The sequence below is a fragment of the Anolis carolinensis genome, unplaced genomic scaffold, assembly GCF_035594765.1.
Source record: "Anolis carolinensis isolate JA03-04 unplaced genomic scaffold, rAnoCar3.1.pri scaffold_11, whole genome shotgun sequence".
NCBI lineage: Eukaryota > Metazoa > Chordata > Lepidosauria > Squamata > Dactyloidae > Anolis > Anolis carolinensis.
Window position 1 is genome coordinate 7,858,769 of NW_026943822.1, and position 23,381 is coordinate 7,882,149.

Genomic DNA, 23,381 nt, shown 5'->3' on the forward strand with positions numbered 1-23,381 from the left:
ATTCGGGTCGGCTTATACTCGAGTATATAGGGTACATATTCAGCTCCTGTGGACGCAGCGGGTTAAACTGCTGAGCTGCTGAACTTGTTGACCAAAAGGTTGTCGGTTTGAATCTGGAGAGTGGGGTGAGCATCCGCTGTTAGCCCCAGTTCAAAAACATGCAAATATGAGTAGATCAATAGGTATTGCTCTGGTGGGAAGATAACGACTCTCCATGCAGTCATGACCATATGACCATAGAGGTGTCAATCGACAATGCCAGCTCTTCAGATTAGAAATGGAGATGAGCACCAGCCTCCAGAGTCAGACACGACTAGACTTAATGTCGAGGGGAAACCGTTACCTTTACTATATTCAGTTTTATCATACCTATTTACTGTATGATTATAAGTGTCTTATTTAACTTACTACATAGTTTGGCTCCTGCCAACCCAGCAGTTCGAAAACATGCCAATGTGAGTAGATCAATAGGTACCGCTCCGGCGGGAAGGTAACGGCGCTCCATGCAGTCATGCCGGCCACATGACTTTGGAGGTGTCTACGGACAACGCTGGCTCTTCGGCTTAGAAATGGAGATGAGCACCAACCCCCAGAGTCAGCCGTGACTGGACTTAACGTTAGGGGAAAACCATTACCTACATAGTTTGGCACAGCTTTTAACTGCCCTAGTTCGATGCTATGGAATTATTATAGAATGTCGTCCTAAGTGAATACGCTGAACCTTTAGATCTGTTGAATCAGTTGGATCTAGCTCTGGGTTGATCCATACTTCACAATTGATTCCGTCTATACCCGAGACTAACCCAAAGGATGCTGGGTGTAATGTTTTAATGCATGTTTTTATTGCTGCGGTTTAAACAGCTGTTTTAAATCAATCCATAATTTTATATTTATAACGTACTGTCTTTTATTGGACGTTTTAATATGCTGTAAACGGCCTCGTATGCTGAACTTGGAGGAAAATCAGGATGCAAATGAAGCAAATACCCTCCACTGGCAGAGAAGGCAAAAGACCTTGCAAAACGACAACAACTCAGGATTCACTAGCATTGAGCCGCAGCAGTTAAAGTGATGTTAAACTGAATTAATTTGTCAGAGCAGAGATACCCAAAGACAGCCTCCAATTAATCTTCTGTCCCATTCACAAGGGGGTCTCTCTCAAACCTTGTGAAACTTGTTTCCTGCTCAAAGCACCGAGTTTCACAAAGTGGAGCTTGTTTTGAACGATTGTTCTTTCTGCAGCTCCAGCTGAATTTGTCCAGCACCCGCAGTCCATTTCCCGGCCGGTGGGGACCACGGCCATCTTCACCTGCCTGGCCCAAGGGGAGCCTCCCCCACAGATCACCTGGCTGAAGAACGGGCAGATCCTGGAAGCCACCGAGCACATCAAGCTCAAGAACAACAACAGGTGAGCCCGCTTGTTCTGCATTCATGTCAAGCATAGACACCCATCTTTGCTGAATTTATTTTCATTTTTATCCTTTATATATTTTATTTTATAAGGAGCCCCGGTGGTGAAGTGTGTTAAAGCACTGAGCTGCTGAACTTGCAGACCAAAAGGTCCCAGGTTCAAATCCCGGGAGCGGCGTGAGCAGCCGTTGTTAGCTCCAGCTCCTGCCAACCTAGCAGTTCGAAAACATGCAAATGTGAGTAGATGAATAGGTACCGCTTCGGCGGGAAGGTAACGGCGCTGCATGCAGTCATGCCGGCCACATGACCTTGGAGGTGTCGGACAACGCCGGCTCTTTGGCTTAGAAATGAAGATGAGCACCAGCCACCAGAGTCAGACATGACTGGACTTAACGTCAGGGGAAACCTTTACCTTTACTATTTTATTTTCAACCAGCATATAAACTAGGCGTTGCTCAGATGTCATAGAGCCCGCTACCCTCCTGCTTCCATCCCTTCTTTCTCTTTCTTCCCTCTCTCCTTTCCTTCCTTTTTTTTTTTTTAAAAAAAATCTTTTTATTAAGCTTTTAATCTTGTAAAGTAGGATAAATTTACAACGAAAGAGTGAGAACATTTTGTTTTGATAGAAAGTAGGAAAGTGAAAAGAAAAAAGAATGAGAGAGAATAGCAAACAGATAAAAAGAAAAAAAGGGGGGGCAGTGTTTTTGACTTCCTTCTTACTTTGATAGTCCTATGATCCATTTCCAGTCCATTTTTCCTTGCTTTAATTCTACTTCCTCTCCGTCTTCTTCTTATCCCTTAGATTGTGTGCTTTCAGCAAATGAGGTCTATCTTCATTTGTTTCAAGTAGTCTTTTACAAGGTCCCAGTTTGTTTCTTTCTTAGGTAATCCATGGCTGGGCGTCAACCAGTTTGTGAGTTTGTCCATGTTCATCATCTCCAACACTTTACACAACCAATCTACTTTTTTCGGTACCTCTGTTTGTCTCCAGTTTCTGGCGTAGACTATTCTGGCTGCAGTAACCAAAAAGTTAAATAAAATCTCTTTATTTTTATCTCTTTCTATGTCTAACATCCCTAATAAAAAGTATTCTGGTTCTCTTTGGATCTTCATTTTAAGTATTTTCTGGATGGCTTCATTTCTTTCTTTCCAATACTGTTGTGCTTTCGAGCACCACCAAGTGTGAAAGAAAGTGCCTGTCTGTTGGCCACATTTCCAACATTTATCAGACGTTGGACTTAACGTCAGGGGAAACCTTTACCTTTACTATTTTATTTTCAACCAGCATATAAACTAGGCATTGCTCAGATGTCATAGAGCCCGCTACCCTCCTGCTTCCATCCCTTCTTTCTTTTTCTTCCCTCTCTCCTTTCTTTCCTTCCTTCATTCATTCCTTCTTTCTTCTTTTCCTTTCTGTTCCCTTTTTTCTCTTTCTTTCTTTCCCTCCCTTCATATCGGTTGTAGTACAGCCTGAACCTGGGGCTTATGGGTTCACTGATGGTTTAGAGAGAATTGTGGGATTTCCTGGGGCATCAAATGATGAAAAGTAAAGTCAGAGAAATGATGACTCAGAAGGTACAAGGCTCCGAGGAGCCAGAAACTCAATGCCTCCCATGACATCATTGCTGACACACCTGCTTTCCCTCTCCCTATCTCTAAGCTGCTGGGGAAAGCGAGTCTGTCTCTATTATACGCTCTGCTTTCGAAGTTCCAAGCACCTTGATCTGGACAAACATTTCTCTCAGCAGGCACTTCTGACAGATTCTCGTGAGAACTGATACCACTTTCTCCAGTCTCATGGGAACAGCCAGGAGCTTCCAAAACAACTCTCTCCTGGCCACTTCTATTCTCCTCTGGGCCCTCCGAATCTCTCCAAGCACATCCCCTTCCACATCTTCTGAGCACTTGGAATCTGACCAGGCTTTTTTCTTTCTCCTTCCTTCCTATTTGTCCTCTCTCTGTCTCGCTATCTCTATCTCTCTCTCGCTCTCTGGGAGCCACTTTACCTAACTCCAGCCAATACAGTTACATCACAGAGAGCCACTTCACCTAGCAACAACCAGTTTTTCACCTAGCAACAGCCTTTTTCGTGCAGACAGGCCTACTTTGACTTTTATATATAGAGATTTTCTACACGTATATTACAAATAGATGAACCTCAGTGGCGAAGTGTGTTAAAGCACTGAGCTGCTGAACTTGCAGACCGAAAGGTCCCAGGTTCAAATCCCGGGAGTGGAGTGAGCACCCGCTGTTGCTCCAGCTTCTGCCAACCTAGCAGTTCAAAAACATGCCAATGTGAGTAGATCAATAGGTACCGCTTTGGCGCTCCATGCAGTCATGCCAGTAGCCACATGACCTTGGAGGTGTCTACGGACAACTCTGGCTCTTTAGCTTAGAAATGGAGACGAGCACCAACCCCCAGAGTCAGACATGACTGGACTTAACGTCAGGGGAAACCTTTACGTTACTATTACAAATAGACACCACATACTGATTCCAATACCTCTCACTCAAAACCAGTTGCTTATTTTTTTTCTATTAAGTGAGGACAATCGATTCCTCTGGATCTCTGTCGATGGGTGCATCTACACTACAGAATTGATGTAGTTTTTCAATGACTTGAGCCTCTCTGCCAACTAGAGCAAATATTTCATCAAACTACAACTCCCAGGGTTCCCTGCCATTCAGCCATGCCAGTTAAAAATGATGTCAAACTGTAATAATTCCACAGCGTAGATGAATCTTTATTGGAGCTGGAGTGGATCGTGTTTAGTCTGGGCTCAAGCCCTAGCAATTTTTGGGGCCTATGGGCCAGGCTGTGGCACAGCTGGCTAGTAACCAGCTGCAATAAATCACTACTGACCGAGAGGTCATGAGTTCGAAGCCCGGGTCGGGTTAAGCCCCCCGACCATTAAATAGCCCGGCTTGCTGTTGACCTATGCAGAACCAAAAGACAGTTGCATCTGTCAAGTAGGGAAATTTAGGTACGCTTTATGCGGGAGGCTATTTTAACTAATTTACAACATCATAAAACTGCCAGCAAAACACAAGGAAAGGAGTGAGGAAGTACAGCCACTAGTGGACAGTGAAGCAACAGCTCCCCCTGTGGCCGGAATCGTGAAGCTAGAAAAAAATGTTAAATGCCTCTGTGTCTGTCTATATATGTTGTTTGTCTGTTGGCATTGAATGTTTGCCATATATGTGTTCATTGTAATCCGCCCTGAGTCCCCTTCGGGGTGAGAAGGGTGGAATATAAATACCGTAAATAATAAATAAATAAATAAATGCAAGAAATAGAGTTTTCCCTATTGGAGATCGTGTTCCCTTTTTTCTGGATCTTCTCTTTCCCTCTTTTCCATCATCTTCGCATCCCTTTTGTTTCATTCCTTTGCGCATGACTAAGTGCCATAACCCACTTAGTTCCAGGCAGAATTGCTTTGCAATGTGGCCTTTGGACATATCTGCCAATTGCACCCAGAATTCAAAACAATCACCCAGTATTTGTCCGTATAATGATGGAGCGCTGCTCTTATCTTGCGGTAATGAGCCCGACTAATATGCGAGCCTGAGACTCTTAATTAGATTACATGCTCCTCTCCTCCCTGAATATTCCATTTGGATTAAAAGCCATCATATAGGAATAAAAAGAATTAAAGGATTCCCCTTTGATGTTGTTTTGGATTTGAAAATGGCAGGGAAGTAAAAGATGGATCCTTCCCAAGTTGTATTGTTTGCTAATTGATTGTGATTTTCTAATTGATTGTGGCATTGGAAATAAAAGCCAGGAATTGATACTTGGGAAAAGCTTGGATGACAGGCAATAGAATTATTTTTGGCTTTTTGGTGGTGCCAAAAACCCACCTGCAGAATCACGACACTTTGAAACCACTTTAAGTACCATGTCACTGTACAATGGAACCCTGGGAGTTGTAGTTTCTCAACAGTTTTAGCCAAATTATAACTCCCAGGATCCCATGTCAGTTTAAAATGGTGTTAAACTGTATTCATTCTTTCTGTTCCTGGTTTGAAAGTGTTATTTCCTGTTTAATTGTGCAGTCCTTACTTTGAAAGTACAGTAGAGTCTCACTTATTCAACACTCACTTATCCAACGTTCTGGATTATCCAACTCATTTTTGTAGTCAATGTTTTCAATATATTGTGATATTTTGGTGCTAAATTCGTAAATACAGTAATTACTACATAGCATTAATGTGTAATAAACTACTTTTTCTGTCAAATTTGTTGTATAACATGATATTTTGGTGCTTAATTTGTAAAATCATAACCTATTTTGATGTTTAATAGGCTTTTTCTTAATCTCTCCTTATTATCCAACATATTCGCTTATCCAACGTTCTGCCGGCCCGTTTATGTTGGATAAGTGAGACTCTACTGTAGCTATTATACTCCAGAGACTTCGTTGTTTTTGTGGCTGCCACAAACTAGGCTGAATTGGTTGAGACTCAATGATGAGATATTCTTTGAAAAGCTATAGCAATACCTGCTATAGCAGGATGTCCCTCCCATAAAAACAAAGTTTTTGAAGTTTAATAAACTTTCTCCATGTTTTTATGATAGAGCCAATTAGGAAATGACATTGATCACCCAGGAACAAAAACATAAACTTTGGCCCCATATAATGCGGTAGACGTGTGCAATGTGGTTTGACTGCATCGAACTGTATTATATGAGTCTACACCAGCGTTTCTCAACCTGGGGGTCGGGACCCCTGAGGGGGGTCGCAAGGGGAGTGTAAGAGGGGTCACCAAACACCAGTATTTTCTGTTGGTGATGGGGGTCCTGTGTGGGAAGTTTGGCCCAATTCTATCGTTGGTGGAGTTCAAGGGGCTCTTTGATTGTAGGTGAACTATAAATCCCAGCAACTACAACTCCTACATGTCAAGGTCTATTTTCCCCAAACTCCACCAGTGTTCAAATTGGGGCATATTGAGTATTCATACCAAGTTTGGTCCAGATTCATCGTTGTTTGAGTTCACAGTGCTCTCTAGATGTAGGTGGACTACAACTTCCAAACTCAAAGTCAGTGCCCACCAAACCCTTCCAGTATTTCCTGTTGGTCATGGGAGCTCTGTGTGCCAAGTTTGGTTCAGATCCATGATTGGGGAATGCTTTGATTGTAGGTGAACTATAAATCCCAGCAATTACAATTCCCAAATTTCAAGGTCTATTTTCCCCAAATTCCACTGGTGTTCAGATTTGGAGCCTCCGGGCTCAGTGTGTTAAAGCGCTGAGCTGCTGAACTTGCAGTCCGAAAGGTCCCAGGTTCAAACCCGGAGAGCGGAGTGAGTGCCCGCTGTTAGCTCCAGCTCCTGCCAGCCTAGCAGTTCGAAAACATGCAAATGTGAGTAGATCAATAGGTACCACTCCGGTGGGAAGGTAACGGCGCTCCACGCAGTCATGCCAAGGTTTCCCTGTCAAGGTTTCCCTGACATTAAGTCCAGTCATGTCTGACTCTGGGGGTTGGTGAGTAGATCAATAGGTACTGCTCCGGCGGGAAGGTAACGGCGCTCCATGCAGTCATGCCAGTGGCCACATGACCTTGGAGGTGTCTACGGACAACGCCGGCTCTTCGGCTTAGAAATGGAGATGAGCACCAACCCCCAGAGTCGGACACAACTGGACTTAACGTCAGGGAAACCTTTACCTTCAGACTTGGGCATATTGGGTATTTGTGCCAGATTTGGTCCAGTGAATGAAAATACATCCTGCATGTCAGATATTTACATTATGATTTATAATAATTGCAAACTGACAGTTACGAAGTAGCAACAAAAATAATGTTATGGTTGGAGGTCACCACAGCATGATGAACTGTATAAATGGGTCACGGCGTTAGGAAGATTGAGAACCACTGGTCTAGACTGACCATATCATGCAGTTTGAAACTGCATAATATGGCAGTGTAGATGAGGCCTTTGCCAAATCCTCTCTAGACTGGTGTCCAAATATTCTGGCTAGTTATGGACTCTTTCGAGACAATTTTGGGCTCGGGCTGTGGCGCAGGCTGGAGAGCAGCTGCAATGAATCACTGCAATGAATCACTCTGACCAGGAGGTCATGAGTTCGAGGCCCGCTTGGAGCCTATGTTTGTCTTGTCTTTGTTCTATGTTAAAAAGGTATTGAATGTTTGCCTATATGTGTAATGTGATCCGCCCTGAGTCCCCTTCGGGGTGAGAAGGGCGGAATATAAATGATGTAAATAAATAAAAAATAAATGTTCTCCCAATGGACTGGGGTCCTCTTCAGTGGTCAAAATGGCATCATCACTAGGGAATGAATGCATCATCCTTCGTTCTTTTGGTTGCTTGTTGTAATTTTTTTTTGTGTTCTTCCATGTTGCTCCCTAACAACACCTTGGGAAGTTTGGCATTGGTCCTTGGCTTGGACCTCTGGCCTCCGATGAGATCCATCATCTTCATTGCTGGAGGATGACTGCAGTGACAGCTTGTGAACGGACGGCTGAAACAGCCCGTTCGATCCATCTTTCTCTCCCTCTCCCTTTCCTTCGTCATCGCTCCCCCTTTCTCTGCCCTCCTTCCTTGTAAAACATTTCACGCAGCCACCTCGCAGGGCTCTCCAAAGACCTCCCTCTCCCCCGGCCTTCATTCTCTGCCTGTCAACCTCATTGTGCAAAGGTTTGATCAAGTTCACCGGGGCTTTCTCATGCAATGAGCAGAGAGAAAGTCTCCCGGATCGTATTGGCTGGATGCAAAAAACGGCCGCAGGACTGGCTTTTTGCAGTCAAGTTTCCAGGAAGCAGATGGCCCAGATTGCAACTCTATGGGAAATTATAACCATAAATACTAATGTATAGGTAGACCTAGGAACCCCCGGTGGCGCAGTGTGTTAAAGCGCTGAGCTGCTGAACTTGCAGACCGAAAGGTCGTAGGTTTGAATCCGGGGAGCGGAATGAGCGCCCGCTGTTAGGTCCAGCTTTTGCCAACCTAGCAGTTCAAAAACATGTAAATGTGAGTAGATCAATAGATACCGCTCCGGCGGGAAGGTAACGGCGCTCCATACAGTCATGCCCGTGAGCACATGACTTCGGAGACGTCTATGGACAATGCCGGCTCTTTGACCTAGAAATTGTAATGAACACCAACCCCCAGAGTCAGACACGACTAGACAACGTCAGGGGAAACATTTACCTTTACTTTAGGTAGATGTAATGTATAATAATAATAATAATAATAATAATAATAATACATAATAAGATGATGATGATGATGATAATAATAATAATAATAATAATAATAATAATAAGCCCCCCGTGGCGCAGTCTGTTATAGCACTGAGCTGCTGAACTTGCAGACCGAAAGGTCCCAGGTTCGAATCCGGGGAGCGGAGTGAGCGCCAGCTGTTGCTCCAGTTTCTGCCAACCTAGCAGTTCGAAAACATGCAAATGTGAGTAGATCAATAGGTACTGCTCCATGCTGTCATGCTGACCACATGATACAGACAACACTGGCTCTTCGGCTTAGAAATGGAGTAGAGCACCAACCCCTTTCTGTCTGCAAGTTCAGCAGCCCAGTGCTTTAACATGTTTAACATGCTGCACCACCAGGGGCTCCAGGGCAGTATATAAATACAGTAGAGTCTCACTTATCCAACGTTCTGGATTATCCAACACATTTTTGTAGTCAATGTTTTCAATGCATTGTGATATTTTGGTGCTAAATTCGTAAATACAGTAATTACTACATAGCATTAATGTCATAGACAGAACGCCAGCAAGTAAATCAAAACTCAGTTTATTGAGGTTACAGAACTAAAAACGCCCGTAAGGAACAAAGAACAGGGCAAACACTTGACTTCAGTGTGCTAAATAACCAAAAAGCAGCTCAGTTTGAGCTTAAACAGTTCAAAGGGAAAAACCGGGTTAAACAGGAGTATAATCCGGATTAAATCAAAGAGCTTACTTCAGCTTGGCAAACAATGCAAACAAAAGAGAATCAACAGGAGTTGGAATGTAAACAAAAAGACTGGCGGCAGATTCCTCTCTGCTACTCAGGAACAGCAGGGGAGTAAACCGGGCTTGTTTACTCCTTCCTGCAGCGAACGAGAGCGTGGTTGTAGTCAAGATTCAGGTTTAGGGTAATGGCAGTCAGCAGGGTCCCAATCCGGTCCAGAAGATCAAAAGCCAAGCGTAGTCGTCAGGGAATCCAAAGGTCACACCGATAGCCAGCAGAAGGGTTAATCCGGAATCGTAGTCAGTCAGTCCAGCGTCAATCCAGTGAAAGTAGATATTGCCCGTCAAAAAGACGACGGAGGTCCAAGCTATCAAGATTAAACACAAGTTGCACAGAGAAAAACCCCACACAGTTCCTCCCGCCGTCAATGCCCCGTCCTTGGTAAACTTACGTATCCAGTAATGAAACACACCCGTCTTCAGGAAATTCCCCAGCAAGAGCCCAAGCGTCCGTCCAGATTACCTTGCCCAACGCAATTAGACATTGGTCCCAAACCCCATTTTATCACAGTTCAAGCTCATCATCGCTGTCAGCTGCCATCCCAATTCCAGACGCCCCAACATCCTCATCCTCATCAGAGCTTAAGCACCTTCGACTACGCCCCACAGCATCCCCAGCTGTGGATCCTGCTCCATCCCTCCAACCAGTCCATGGGTCTGATCCTGCAACCCGCCAATCACCTCCCATGCTTTCAGTGCCTGTTTCCCCAACACCCAAATCCTCCCTCACACGAGTCCATTCCATATCATCCTCCTCCGAGCTGGCCATCTCTTCCTCCAAACCCTGAGAAAAACCCTCAAATGAGTCCTCATCTGTCGGCTCTGCAAACAAATCCCGGAGCCGTTTCCTTTCACGCTCCTCGAGAGTATCTGACTCTCGAGGAGTCTTACGACCCCTTCTTTCATTACAGGAGCCCGAAGGCTCAACCATAACACTTAATGTGTAATGAACTACTTTTTCTGTCAAATTTGTTGTATAATTTATATTCGGGTCGGCTTATATTCGAGTATATATGGTACTAATAATATAATTACATATAAAATAATAGGTGTATAAAATAATAATAATAATTATCCCCCCCCCTGTAAGAAAATCGCACAGACAGACTACAAACAGAGGCACAACTATGTGGCCCAAATGATTCATTGGAACTTATGCCTCAAGTACGCTTTTTCTTAATCTCTCCTTATTATCCAACATATTCGCTTATCCAACGTTATGCCGGCCCGTTTATGTTGGATAAATGAGACTCTACTGTACCGCAAATAAGTGCCAGGCTTCCCAAAAATGAAACCAATGGCTCAAGAGGCTTTACTTTGAGTAGCCTTGATCTAACCAACATCCCAAGAAGTGAGTTATCCCTTCTGGTCTCTGCAAATGGAACGTATGTTTCCCTCCAGCGTAGAAAATGGGAAGCGTTTTGAGCCTTTCTCAAAAGCATCTTATCGAAAGGAGGATTTGATGACTCCCCCACGCTTCGTCCTCGGCATCTGTTTCCTTGCAAGTCTCCAAGTGGCATTTATGTACCCAAGAGATTTCTTTTTGGGGAGGGGGAACAGCCCTTGACAGTGTTGGGAGCACCGCTTTTCTCCACCACGTCTGTCTCCCCTCCCTTCTTCGCCTTTGCGCGGAGGAGGCCGTTCCGCACGCGCTCCAGATGGCACCTCGGCATAAATTAGATCCCGGCTGATTGCAGAAAGAGCTGGCATAATGTCTGCCATTTCCATCTTCCCCCTTGGGCTTTCTGCAGGAGGGGATTCGTGTTTGTCGCTGCAGAGCAGGACTACCGTTTGTTCTTCTTGTTGTGTTCCTTCGAGTTGTTTCAGCAAGGTTAGCTCAAACGCAAAAGTGAACTGCAGCATTGGTCGTTACTCAATAGCTTCTGGAGTTGACTGTGCCTCTTATATAGTGTTGCCCTGACACTCTTCCACTGTGGAGAAGGAGAGAAAAAAAAACTTGATTCATCTGATCTTCCTGGTATTGATTTACATTTTGAAGCAAAGCAGTATGAAAGGATAGCAGAAATTGTACTTAGCACTTGGTACGCAATCGGTCATACAAGCTGTTTTATTTTTGTAGCAATCCAAACTGAAGGTTTTGAAGAAATTGAGTACTTGATTGTACAGTAGAGTCTCACTTATCCAACACTCGCTTATCCAACATTCTGGATTATCCAACGCATTTTTGTAGTCAATGTTTTCAATATACTGTGATATTTTGGTGCTAAATTCATAAATACAGTAATTACTACATAGCATTACTGCGTATTGAACTACCTTTTCTACCAAATTTGTTGTATAACATGATGTTTTGGTGCTTAATTTGTAAAATCATACAAATCATTCCTTAATGCCTCCTTATTATCCAACATATTCGCTTATCCAACATTCTGCCAGCCCGTTTACGTTGGATAAGTGAGACTCTACTGTACTTTGTTTTCTGGTCAAGGAAATTTGCCTTTGTCTTCCTCTGAGGCGGAGAGAGTGGCACCTGCTGAATAGTGCTCTGATACCTAAATAAGTGGCGTTGGTTCAGAGGTTCTGCTCTAGCATCAATGCCATTCCAAATCTGGAATGCACTCCATTCAAAGGGTGCATCTACAACAGGGTTAAACTCTTGTGCCGGCTGAACTGCTGACCTAAAGGTTTATTTATTTATTTACAGTATTTATATTCCACCCTTCTTTCTCACCCCGAAGGGGACTCACATTATATACATACAGGGCAAACATTCAATGCCCATATACACATAGAACCGAGACAGACAGACGCAGAGGCAATTTAACCTTCTCCTGAGGGGATGTTCGATTCTGGCCACAGGGGGGAGCAGCTGCTTCATCATCCACTGTGACAGCACTTCCTCATTCCAACGTTGTAAATTAGTTAAATTTGCCTCCCCACTTTATAAGTGGTACCTTATTTCCTACTTAATAGATGCAACTATCTTTCGGGTTGCTAGGTCAGCAATGAGCAGGGGCTATTTTTTATTTTTTAATTGACGGGTGCTCAGCCCGACACGGGCTGGCCTCGAACTCATGACCTCATGGTCAGAGTGATTTATTGCAGCAGGCTGTTCACCAGTCTGCGCCACAGTCTGGCCCCTTTGTTGGCAGTTCGAATCTGCGAGACGGGGTGAGCTCCCATTTGTTAGCCCTAGCTTCCCATGCGGGGACATGAGAGAAGCCTCCCAGCAGAATGGTAACACATCCGGGCGTCTCCTGGGCAACGTCCTTTTAGACGGCCAATTCTCTCACACCAGATGCAATTTGCAGTATGTTCACTTCTGACACAATAAAAAAATGGACAAAATTTGGCCTTCCAGGTATTTGGACTTCAACTTCCACAATTCCTGGTAGGCTGTTAGGAATGTAAGCCATGTAAGCCTGGTAGGCCATGTAAGCCGCCCCGAGTCCCCGTTGGGGAGATGGTGACGGGGTATAAATAAAGTTTTATTATTATTATTATTATTATTATTATTATTATTATTATTATTATTGTGGGAGTTGAAGACCAAAACACCTGGAGGGTCGAAGTTTGCCCATGCCTGATCTACACTGTAGAATGGGTGCAGCTTCACCCCACTTTAACTGCTATACTATGGAATCCTGGGAGTTGTAACTCAGTGAGGCACCAACCTCTTTGGAAGAGAAGGTGAAAGACTTTGTAAACTACAGCTCCCCTGATTCCATAGCATTGAGCCGTGGCAGTTCAAGTGGCATCGAACGGCATTCATTCTGCAGTGTCGATGCTCCTATGGTTGCTTAGCTCAGGAAATGTCTTTGGCACGGGAAATAGCAAATTTTCAGTGCACAATGTAATATTTTTGCAGAGAAGTATTGCACGTCCCCTGATTCCAGCCAATATATCAAATGTGTTGTCGAAGGCTTTCATGGCCGGAATCACAGAGTTGTTGTGTGTTTTCCAGGCTGTATAGCTATATTCCAGAAGCATTCTCTCTTGACGTCAGGACAGAATGCTTCTGGAACATGGCCATACAACCTGGAAAACACACAACAACCCCAATATATCAAACATTCCTATCTTTCCTGCCTTCTGAAAGGGAACCTCCACTTTCCCTCTTAGGAATGTGCTCTTTCCACTTGCAATTTTACATTCCTGGTGAGTTGGAGCAGTCCTAAACTGTCAGATTATCAGAGCTGGTTAAGACTCTCACCCTCCTCTTCATGCCTTTTCTTTCTTAATGTAATCCACATGCTGGTTCCTAACTTGAGACCCCGGCTTCTATCCGAGCGGACAATCCTGTGTCTTTCCCTTTACCCAGCCCCATATGAAATGCCCGCTAAGCGGTCTTAGCCTTTTCAATACATCCTTTGCAGACATATGAGGATTATCCTCGATGCCGGGGCGGGAGAGGAGTGACGGGGAGCAGCCGGCGATTTCGAGGATTGTTGCTAGAAAGCCGCTAATCTTCGGCCATTGCTTTCCCTGCAGCACGTTGACCATCTCCAGCATCAACCAGGCGGACGAGGCCATCTACCAATGCATCGCAGAAAACAGTGCCGGCTCCACTCAGGCCAGCGCCAGGCTGACGGTGCTGTGGGCGGATGGCTTGCCTGGTCCGCCACAGAAAGTGAAGGCTGCCACTGTCTCAGCCACCACCATCCAAGTGCTGTGGAGCGAGCCTTTGCAGAACACCAAGGAGATCATTGGATATGTGCTGCACATCCGGAAAGCGGCAGGTAGAGGTCAATGGGCCCCTTGGGTTGGGATGCCACACATGGTGCTGCAAAGAGGAGCAAAGCATAGCATAGGTTCCTAGAGCTGGAAGAGATCACTGGTATGTGCTGCGCATTGGGGGAATGGCCAATAGAAATCAATGGGAACCTTGGGTTGGGATGTCACATGTGGTCCTGCAAAGAGGAGCAAAGCATAGGCTCATAGAGCTGGAAGAGATCACTGGTATGTGCTGCGCATTGGGGGAATGGCCAATAGAAGTCAGTGGGCACCTGGGGTTGGGATGCCACATATGGTCCTGCAAAGAGGAGCAAAGCATAGCATAGGTTCCTAGAGCTGGAAGAGATCACGGGTATGTGCTGCGCATTGGGGGAACGGCCAATAGAAGTCAATGGGAACCTTGGGTTGGGATGCCACATATGGTCCTGCAAAGAGGAGCAAAGCATAGCATAGGTTCACAGAGCTGGAAGAGATCACTGGTATGTGCTGTGCATTGGGGGAACGGCCAATAGAAGTCAATGGGAACCTTGGGTTGGGATGCCACATATGGTCCTGCAAAGAGGAGCATAGCATAGGCTCATAGATCTAGAAGAGCTCCCCAAGGGTCATCCAGTCCACCCACTTCTGTCATGCAGAAGGTCATTAGTGTGTGCTGCACATTAGGGGAGCAGTCAATTGAAGTCAATGGGCACCTTGGGCTGGGATGCCACATAAGTTTCTGTAAAAAGGTAAAGTTTTCCCCTGACGTTAAGTCCAGTCGTGACCGACTCTGGGGGTTGGTGCTCATCTCCATTTCTAAGCCGAAGAGCCGCCGTTGTCCATAGACATCTCCAGGTCATCTGGCCAGCATGACTGCATGGAACGCTGTTACCTTCCTACCTATTGATCTACTCACATTTGCATGATTTCAAACTGCTAGGCTGGCAGGAGCTGGGGCTAACAGTGGGCGCTCATTCCACTCCCGGGATTTGAACCTGGGACCTTTTGGTCTGCAAGTTCAGCAGCTCAGCGCTTTAACACACTGTGCCACCAGGTCATTGGTGTGTGCTGCACATTAGGGAAGCAGTCAATAGAAGTCAATGGGCACCTTGGGCTGGGATGCCACATAAGTTTCTGTAAAGAAGAGCAAACCATAGTATAGGATCATAGAGCTGGAAGAGACCCCAAAGGCCATCCAGTCCAACCCTCTTCTTCCAGAAGGGGAGACACAACCCAAGCTGCCCCAACATGTCCTCTCTCAACCGTCTTCCTTCTGTCTCAGTGTATTGTTGAGATAGTTACAAGGCTTTTCTTTTGCCAGATCCCGTAGAGATGGAGTACCAAGAGGCTGTGAGCAAAAACACCTTCCAGCAGCTTGTAACGGACCTGGAGCCCTCCACCAGCTACAGCTTCTACATCAAGGCCTACACCTCTCGGGGGGCCAGTAAAGCCTCCGACGTGGTGGTCGTGAGCACTTTGGGGGAAGGTAAGGATCACAGCTTTTTCAGCCAGCTTTCAAGGAATAGATACCATTTCCCCAAAAATAAGACTTACCATGAAAATAAGACCTACATCCAAAATAATATTATCTACTCACAAAATAAGATCTACCACCAAAATAAGACCCACCCCCAAAATAAAACCTACCCCCAAAAATAAGACTTACTCCCAAAATAAGACCTAGAGCCAAAATAAGATCCTGCCAAAATAAGACGTACCTTGAAAACAAGACCTAACCTGGAAATGAGACCTACCCCTAATATAAGTCCTACCTTGAAAAAAAGATCTATCCTGAAAATAAGACCGATTCCCAAAATAAAACCCACCCCAAAATAATACCTACCCCCAAAACAAGCCCTACTTCAAAAATAAGCCCTCATATAAAAGTCAATTTGGAAAAACAAGGCATCTTTTGAAAATAAAAAGGTAAAGGTAGAGGTTTCCCCTGATGTTAAGTCCAGTCGTGACCGACTCTGGGGATTGGTGCTCATCTCCATTTCTAAGCTGAAGAGCCGGCGTTGTCCATAGACACCTCCAAGGTCATGTGGCCATCAGCATGACTGCATGGAGTGCCGTTACCTTCCAGCCGGAGCGGTACCTATTACTCTACTCACACTCTGGGGGTTGGTGCTCATCTCCATTTCTAGGCCGAAGAGCCGGCGTTGTCGATAGACACCTCCAAAGTCATGTGGCCATCAGCATGACTTCACGGAGCGCCGTTACCTTCCCGCTGGAGCGGTATCTATTGATCTACTCACATTTGCATGTTTTCGAACTGCTAGGTTGGCAGGAGCTGGGGCTAACAGCAGGCGCTCATTCCGCTCCCGGGATTTGAACCTGGGACCTTTCGGTCTGCAAGTTCAGCAGCTCAGCGCTTTAACGCACTGTGTCACGAGGGGCCCAAAATAATACCTACCCCCAAAACAAGCCCTACTTCAAAAATAAGCCCTAGTCACAGTTCATATAAAGGTCAATTTGGAAAAACAAGGCATCTTTTGAAAATAAGCCCTAACAAATTTTTGGAGCGAAAAATTTATATAAGGCCCTGTTTTATTTTGGGGGAAATTGGGTATATAGGCAGTGGCGTTGTCCAAAATACAAAACGAATCCTTAGGAAGAGAATCACCTTAGAGTTTCTGTTAGTCAGGAGTGACAACCAAATAGCAGCTCTTTCTGCAACTCATAACGTTAGCAAAAAGGCAAATAAATCCTTGAAGTGGATTGTGGGAAGGATGCACATTCTTAGACCCCCTTTCCTCCGTATCCTGGGAGTGAGCCATCTGTCCTCCCAGCCTTCCCTTTATTTTATTTTTTTTCCATTAAAGAGGCAGAAAGATTGACAGGGCTTCAAAGTCCATTAAAAGCCTTGACCCAAAGCCTTGCCGTTCAATCCGGTAGCGCTCAGCCTCATAAAGCTTGTGTATTTTCTTTCTGTTGGCATGGAGCAGTCAGGGTGTAACATTCCCCCCTTGGCTGTGGTCATTAATGCCTTCTGCTATCCGACCCTAACCAAAGTGCCACTGCTTTGAAAGCAGTGTTGTTCGAGCATTATATTAGTCCAGTCTGTCAATCACTTTAAACACATCCCTTTATCTTCCCAAAGTTTGGACTCAAGGTGGCTTACTGAATAAAAAGAGAGACAGTATGATCTGCAGGATCAATATCCATAGTTTTATTTTCTCTCAACTGATGCTCTTTAGGAAGGTTCTTAGTCCTGCAGGGATTTCGTAGTTTGCTTCTTGCAGAAGTGACCGTGACATTGCCTTGGATCATATTTCTGAATCATTTTGCATTTTGAGGGATTCCAGATAAGGGATGCTCACAAATGTACCTCTTGCACACAGTTTCCCCTCCCTTGCATCAAAAATCCTTTGATACTTTTACATATTTTGATACTCCTTCCTTGGAAACCTTTAAACAGAGGCTGGATGGCCATCTGTCCCCTTGGGGAGATAGGAAGGAACACAAATAAATAAATAAATAAATAAATATTATTTTATGACACAGCACACAAGATAGATATGCTGGATTTCGTATCACAAAATCACAAGTTGAACACTTCCCAAGTGTCTAGGACTGTGTGATGTATTTTCGGATGATGCGTGCAGATCCCAGTAGAGTGGCCTTTTGCAGTTGGCAGATGGTGATTTTGTCAATGTCTATTGTTTCCAAATGCCGGTTGAGATCTTTTGGCACGGCACCCAATGTGCCGATCACCACCAGGACCACCTGCACTGGTTTCTGCAGAGTCTTTGAAGTTCAATCTTGAGGTCCTGATAGCGGCTGAGTTTTTCCTGTTGTTTTTCATCAATGCGACTGTCACCTGGGATGGCGACATCAATGATCCAAACCTTTTTCTTTTCCACAACTGTGGTGTCTGGTGTGTTGTGTTCCAGAACTTTGTCAGTCTGGATTCGGAAGTCCCACAGTATCTTTGCGTGCTCATTTTCCAATACTTTTGCAGGTTTGTGATCCCACCAGTTCTTTGCTGCTGGGAGGTGGTACTTGAGGCATAAGTTCCAATGAATCATTTGGGCCACATAGTTGTGCCTCTGTTTGTAGTCTGTCTGTGCGATTTTCTTACAGCAGCTGAGGGTATGATCAATGGTTTCATCGGTTTCCTTGCAGAGTTTGCATTTTGGGTCATCAGCTGATTTTTCGATCTTGGCCTTGATTGCCTTTGTTCTGATGGCTTGCTCCTGGGCTGCAAGGATCAGGCTTCTGTCTCCTTCTTCAGGGTCCCTTTCATGAGCCAGAGCCAGGTCTTCTCCTTATCAGCTTTTCCTTCAATTTTGTCAAGGAACTTTTCATGCAGTTTTGTTGTGCCAGCTGTCAACTCTAGTTTGTAGTTTTCTTGTACTGGTTTTTTGTCTGCTGCCAATGTGGTCCCTTCCAATTTTATTATTCTATGATTCTGTGATTCTCTATCCAATGCATAAGGCACATCCAGTTTTCTTTACTTTTTTCCCCAACTGCACATTTTTCCAGTTTTTTTTCCTCCAACTGCATGTTTCTTGTTCAAAGCAAAAGGTCTACCAAAAAAACCCACTTCTCTTTTCCTTCTGCTCCGTTCCAGTGCCGGCAGTGCCATCCCTCTTCATTAAAGTCCTCAACAGCACCGCCGTCCAAGCCATGTGGGAGCCTTCCATCAAGCTGGGCCAGCACCAAGGCTTCAAGCTCTACTACCGCAAGGTCCATCTCCCCCATTTCACTGGCCCCTTGCTTTTGCCGAGCAACGTCACATCTTACAATATCAGCCAGCTTGGTGAGTAAAGACAGACAAAAACAGAAATCAAGTGCCTCGTCCTCATTGCCGTTGAAAAGTACCCATATTGACTCGAGTCTAATGCACCATTGAATCCAACGCAGACTTCAATTTTCAAAACCCTGATCCCCAAAAAAAGTATTTGCTAGGTAAAGGTAGGAGCCCCGGTGGCGAAGTGTGTTAAAGCACTGAGCTGCTGGACTTGCAGACCGAAAGGTCCCAGGTTCAAACCCTGGGAGCGGCGTGAGCGGCTGCTGTTAGCTTCAGCTCCTGCCAACCTAGCAGTTTGAAAACATGCCAATGTGAGTAGATCAATAGGTACTGCTCCGGCGGGAAAGTAACGGCACTCCATGCAGTCATGCCTGTGGTAACATGACCTTGAAGGTGTCTACGGACAACGCAGCTCTTCGGCTTAGAAATGGAGATGAGCACCAACCCACAGAGTCAGACATGACTGGACTTAACGTCAGGGGAAACCTTTACCTTTTTAGGTAAAGGTAAAGGTTTTCCCCTGACATTAAGTCTAGTAGTGTCCGACTCTGGGGGTTGGTGCTCATCTCCATTTCTAAGCCGAAGAGCTGAGTTGTCCGTAGACACCTCCAAGGTCATGTGGCCACTGGCATGACTGCATGGAGTGTTGTTACCTTCCTGCCAGAGCAGTACCTATTGATCTACTCACATTGGCATGGTTGGCAGAAACTGGAGTTAACAGCGGGAGCTCACTCCGCTCCCTGGATTCCAACTCCCAACCTTTTGGTCAGCAAGTTCAGCAGCTTAGGTTTAACCCACTGTGCCATCAGAGGCTCCGATGTAGCGGATGTAAAGTGCGGTGGCAAAAAGTGCACTCTTGGTCATTTTCTGTGGCAGTTAAAGTGGTGTCAGACTGCATTCACCCTACAGTGTAGATGCACCTTGTATCCAGGATTAACAATAAGGTGGCAAGGAGAGGACTAGATGGCCCTTGGAGTCCCAATTCTATGACTTTGCCTTTTTTCCATCTCTGGTTGCCATAGAAGAACTTGGAGCAACAGAGGCAGGTGGCCAGCCTAACCATACAGCGTCATGTTTAAATATGGCTCTGTATTTTTTCCTTTCAGATCCATCGGTGGTGTATGAAGTCAAGCTCCTTGCTTACAACCAACATGGTGACGGGAATGCTACTGTCCGGTTTGTGTCCCTGCGAGAGACTGTTGAACGGACAGGTGAGAGGTTACACTTGCATCATGTTTGGAGGATCATGACACATGAGGTGGTCAATGGAAATTGATCAGAAATGGCACTGGGTTCAAAACGCTGTCGTCAGACTGTGGCTGGTTACAGTGACTTCGCCTGTAGGAACCATTTTGGGCTTGGCATCCATGTGATATGAGAAGCCCTCCTTTGTTCCTCACAAGCTCCCTTTGAACCTAGGCCTGAGCCAACCCTGCAACTGCATGAAAGATGAGCAGACCAACAAGACCTCGGCTACCGGCATCATCATCGGGATCCACATCGGCGTCACCTGCATCATCTTCTGCGTTCTCTTCCTCATGTTTGGATACAGAGGACGGTAAGATGTGTGCGGAACCTGGTGGGTTTGGGATTGCAAGGAGGGGAATGGACCATCTCAGGAAGTCTTCTTGAACCGAGATTTCCCAAATTAGGGAATCCAGCTTTCACTAAGATGATACTTGGACCGTGCATTGGCCCCAGATGTACAGTAGAGTCTCACTTATCCAACATAAACGGACCGGCAGCATGTTGGATAAGCAAATATGTTGGATAATAAGGAGGCATTGAGGAAAAGCCTATTAAACATCAAATTAGGTTACGATTTTACAAATTAAGCACCAAAACATTTATTTATTTATTTATTTACAGTATTTATATTCCACCCTTCTCACCCCGAAGGGGACTCAGGGCGGATCACATTATATACACATAGGCAAACATTCAATGACCATAAACACATCAAACAGAGACCGAGACAGACAGACACAGAGGCAATTTAACCTTCTTCTGAGGGGATGTTCGAGTCTGGCCACGGGGGGAGCAGCTGCTTCATCATCCACTCTGATGGCACTTCCTCATTCCAAGTTGTAAATTACTTAAACTTGCCTCCCCACTTTTATAAGGGGTACCTTATTTCCTACTTGATAGATGCAACTATCTTTCGGGTTGCTAGGTCAGCAACGAGCAGGGGCTATTTTTTATTTTTTTTTAATTGATGGGTGCTCACCCCGTCACGGGCTGGCCTCGAACTCATGACCTCATGGTCAGAGTGATTTATTGCAGCAGGCTGCTCAACAGCCTGCGCCACAGCCCGGCCCCAAAATTGGCAGAAAAAGTAGTTCAATACGCAGTAATGCTATGTAGTAATTACTGTATTTATGAATTTAGCACCGAAATATCACAATATATTGAAAACATTGACTACAAAAATGTGTTGCATAATCCAGAACGTTGGATAAGCGAGTGTTGGATAAGTGAGATTCTACTGTATTAGTCTACAACTCACATCAGCCCCAGTGATTTTCCGGCTCAGTCTTGTTTCCATTTTCCAGAACCTCAGGCAGGAGTTTTTCAAGCTCCGTTTGGAGAAACTAAGGACCATACCTTGGATCTTTTTCCTGCAAAGCATGGGCTCTGCCATTGAATGATGGCCCTTCCCATAAGTTTCACAAGTTTCTATAAACTCTGTGAAAATGCCCTGCAAGAGAGAGTTATATTATTGTCCTTGCTTGTCTTTGCACAGGCTGCTGATGTGTAAGAATGTCCAGGAGCAGTTGTCGACGCCGCAGATCCCAAGAAGCCAGAGAAATGCTGCCGCCTTGGCCCTCAATGGATCTGCCCAGAGGGAAAGGGAGGATCCCGACGCCAATGGGAAACAGCTGGATATGAATGAGCTGGAAAGGTTGTTCCCGGCACCACCTTCCCCACCTGATCCACACTGCAAAGAGAGCGTGGTAAGCAGGGGAACAAGGACTTGGGGTTTGTTTGCTTTGTTTCATCATGGTCTGAATCAGCTTACAGGTACATCCATAACTGAATAAATTGGGTGAACGGTAACACTAGCACTTATGTGGGAGCCCCGGTGGTGAAGTGTGTTAAAGCGCTGAGCTGCTGAACTTGTGGACCAAAAGGTCGCAGGTTCAAATCCCGGGAGCGGAATGAGCGCCCGTTGTTAGCCCCAGCTCCTGCCAACCTAGCAGTTCGAAAACATGCAAATGTGAGTAGATCAATAGGTACCGCTCCAGCGGGAAGGTAACAGCGCTCCATGCAGTCATGCCGACCACATGACCTGGAGATGTCTATGGACAACGCCGGCTCTTCGGCTTAGAAATGGAGATGGCACCAACCCCCAGAGTCGGTCACAACTGGACTTAACGTCAGGGGAAACCGTTACCTTTACCTAGCACTTATGTACATTCCCTTGTTTCAATCAATTGACCCAAGAAGGGACCAGCAATTGGGTTTAGGCCAGGAGTGGGAATCAAAAATAGCCCCGCAGAGACTGTCAGAATGGAGCTTCCATTGGTCCTCATTGCAGGAAGAGAAAGAATATTCCAAAAAATACAAATTATATGGCCACTTTAATTGCTGGGGAATCTAGGGGTTTGTTGTTTGATGAGCACCGTGGACCTTTGGCTGAATGTTCTCAATACTTCTCCCAGGATTCAATAACAACAACAACAACAAACAATTTTATTTCTTCCCTGCCTCTCTTCATAGCTCAAGGTGAGCTCAAAGGTAAAGATTTTCCCCTGACATTAAATCTAGTTGTGTTCAACTCTGGGTGTTGGTGCTCATCTCCATTTCTAAGCCGAAGAGCTGGCATTGTCCATAGTCACCTACAAGGTCATGTAGCAGGCATGACTGCATGGAGAACCATTACCTTCCTGCCGGAGTGATACCTATTGATCTCACATTTGCATGTTTTCAGACTGCTAGGTTGGCAGAAGCTGGGGCTAACAGTGGGAGCTCACCCCGCTCCCCAGATTCGAACCACCGACCTTTCAGTCAGCAAATTCAGGAGCTCAGCAGTTTAACCAGCTATGCCACTGGGGGCTTTGGTGGGTGGCAACATAATTAAAAACACATAATCATTATATAAAATACACATATTAAAACACATTTTTACAAAATCCAATTTGTCGTCGATCCACTCCTTTGAGCTTCATGTAAATCTACCATTTGGCAAAATATACAATCCTGTGCTTTTATTTTCTGTTCCTGTCCGAATTGCTTAACCATTGGTTTGTCCCATCGAGTATGAGGTCTGCCCAAGGGGCGATTGTGGTCTCTTGGTATCCAGTTTGTGAGTCGACATGCCCATCGGTTGTCTTGTGTTTGTGCTAAATGCTCTGCCCATCTTTCTTCTTTTTGCCTCATAGATTACATTGACTACGTAATGTACCCTGGTTCTTTGACGCAGCTCTTTATTGCTGACTTTATCTCTTATTATCACGCCACACGTCCTTCTTTCCATTGCTCTCAGTGTCACCACCAGTTTTTCCTCTTCTAGCTTTGCCCATGTTTCAGATATAAAACTGTAGTGTTGA

At 45.2% G+C, this 23,381-nt stretch overlaps 1 protein-coding gene across 1 annotated transcript in view; it reads left to right on the top strand.

Moving 5' to 3' along the window:
• The window catches only part of igdcc3 (immunoglobulin superfamily DCC subclass member 3), a 117,747-nt gene that overhangs the window by 92,237 nt on the left and 2,129 nt on the right, over positions 1-23,381 (top strand). Inside the window, exons 7-13 of the mRNA XM_062963240.1 lie at positions 1,243-1,408; positions 13,854-14,101; positions 15,397-15,561; positions 18,652-18,840; positions 19,938-20,042; positions 20,251-20,389; positions 21,575-21,785. Of these exons, the coding sequence (XP_062819310.1) occupies positions 1,243-1,408; positions 13,854-14,101; positions 15,397-15,561; positions 18,652-18,840; positions 19,938-20,042; positions 20,251-20,389; positions 21,575-21,785 (1,223 nt within the window). The remainder of the gene's footprint in view (positions 1-1,242; positions 1,409-13,853; positions 14,102-15,396; positions 15,562-18,651; positions 18,841-19,937; positions 20,043-20,250; positions 20,390-21,574; positions 21,786-23,381) is intronic.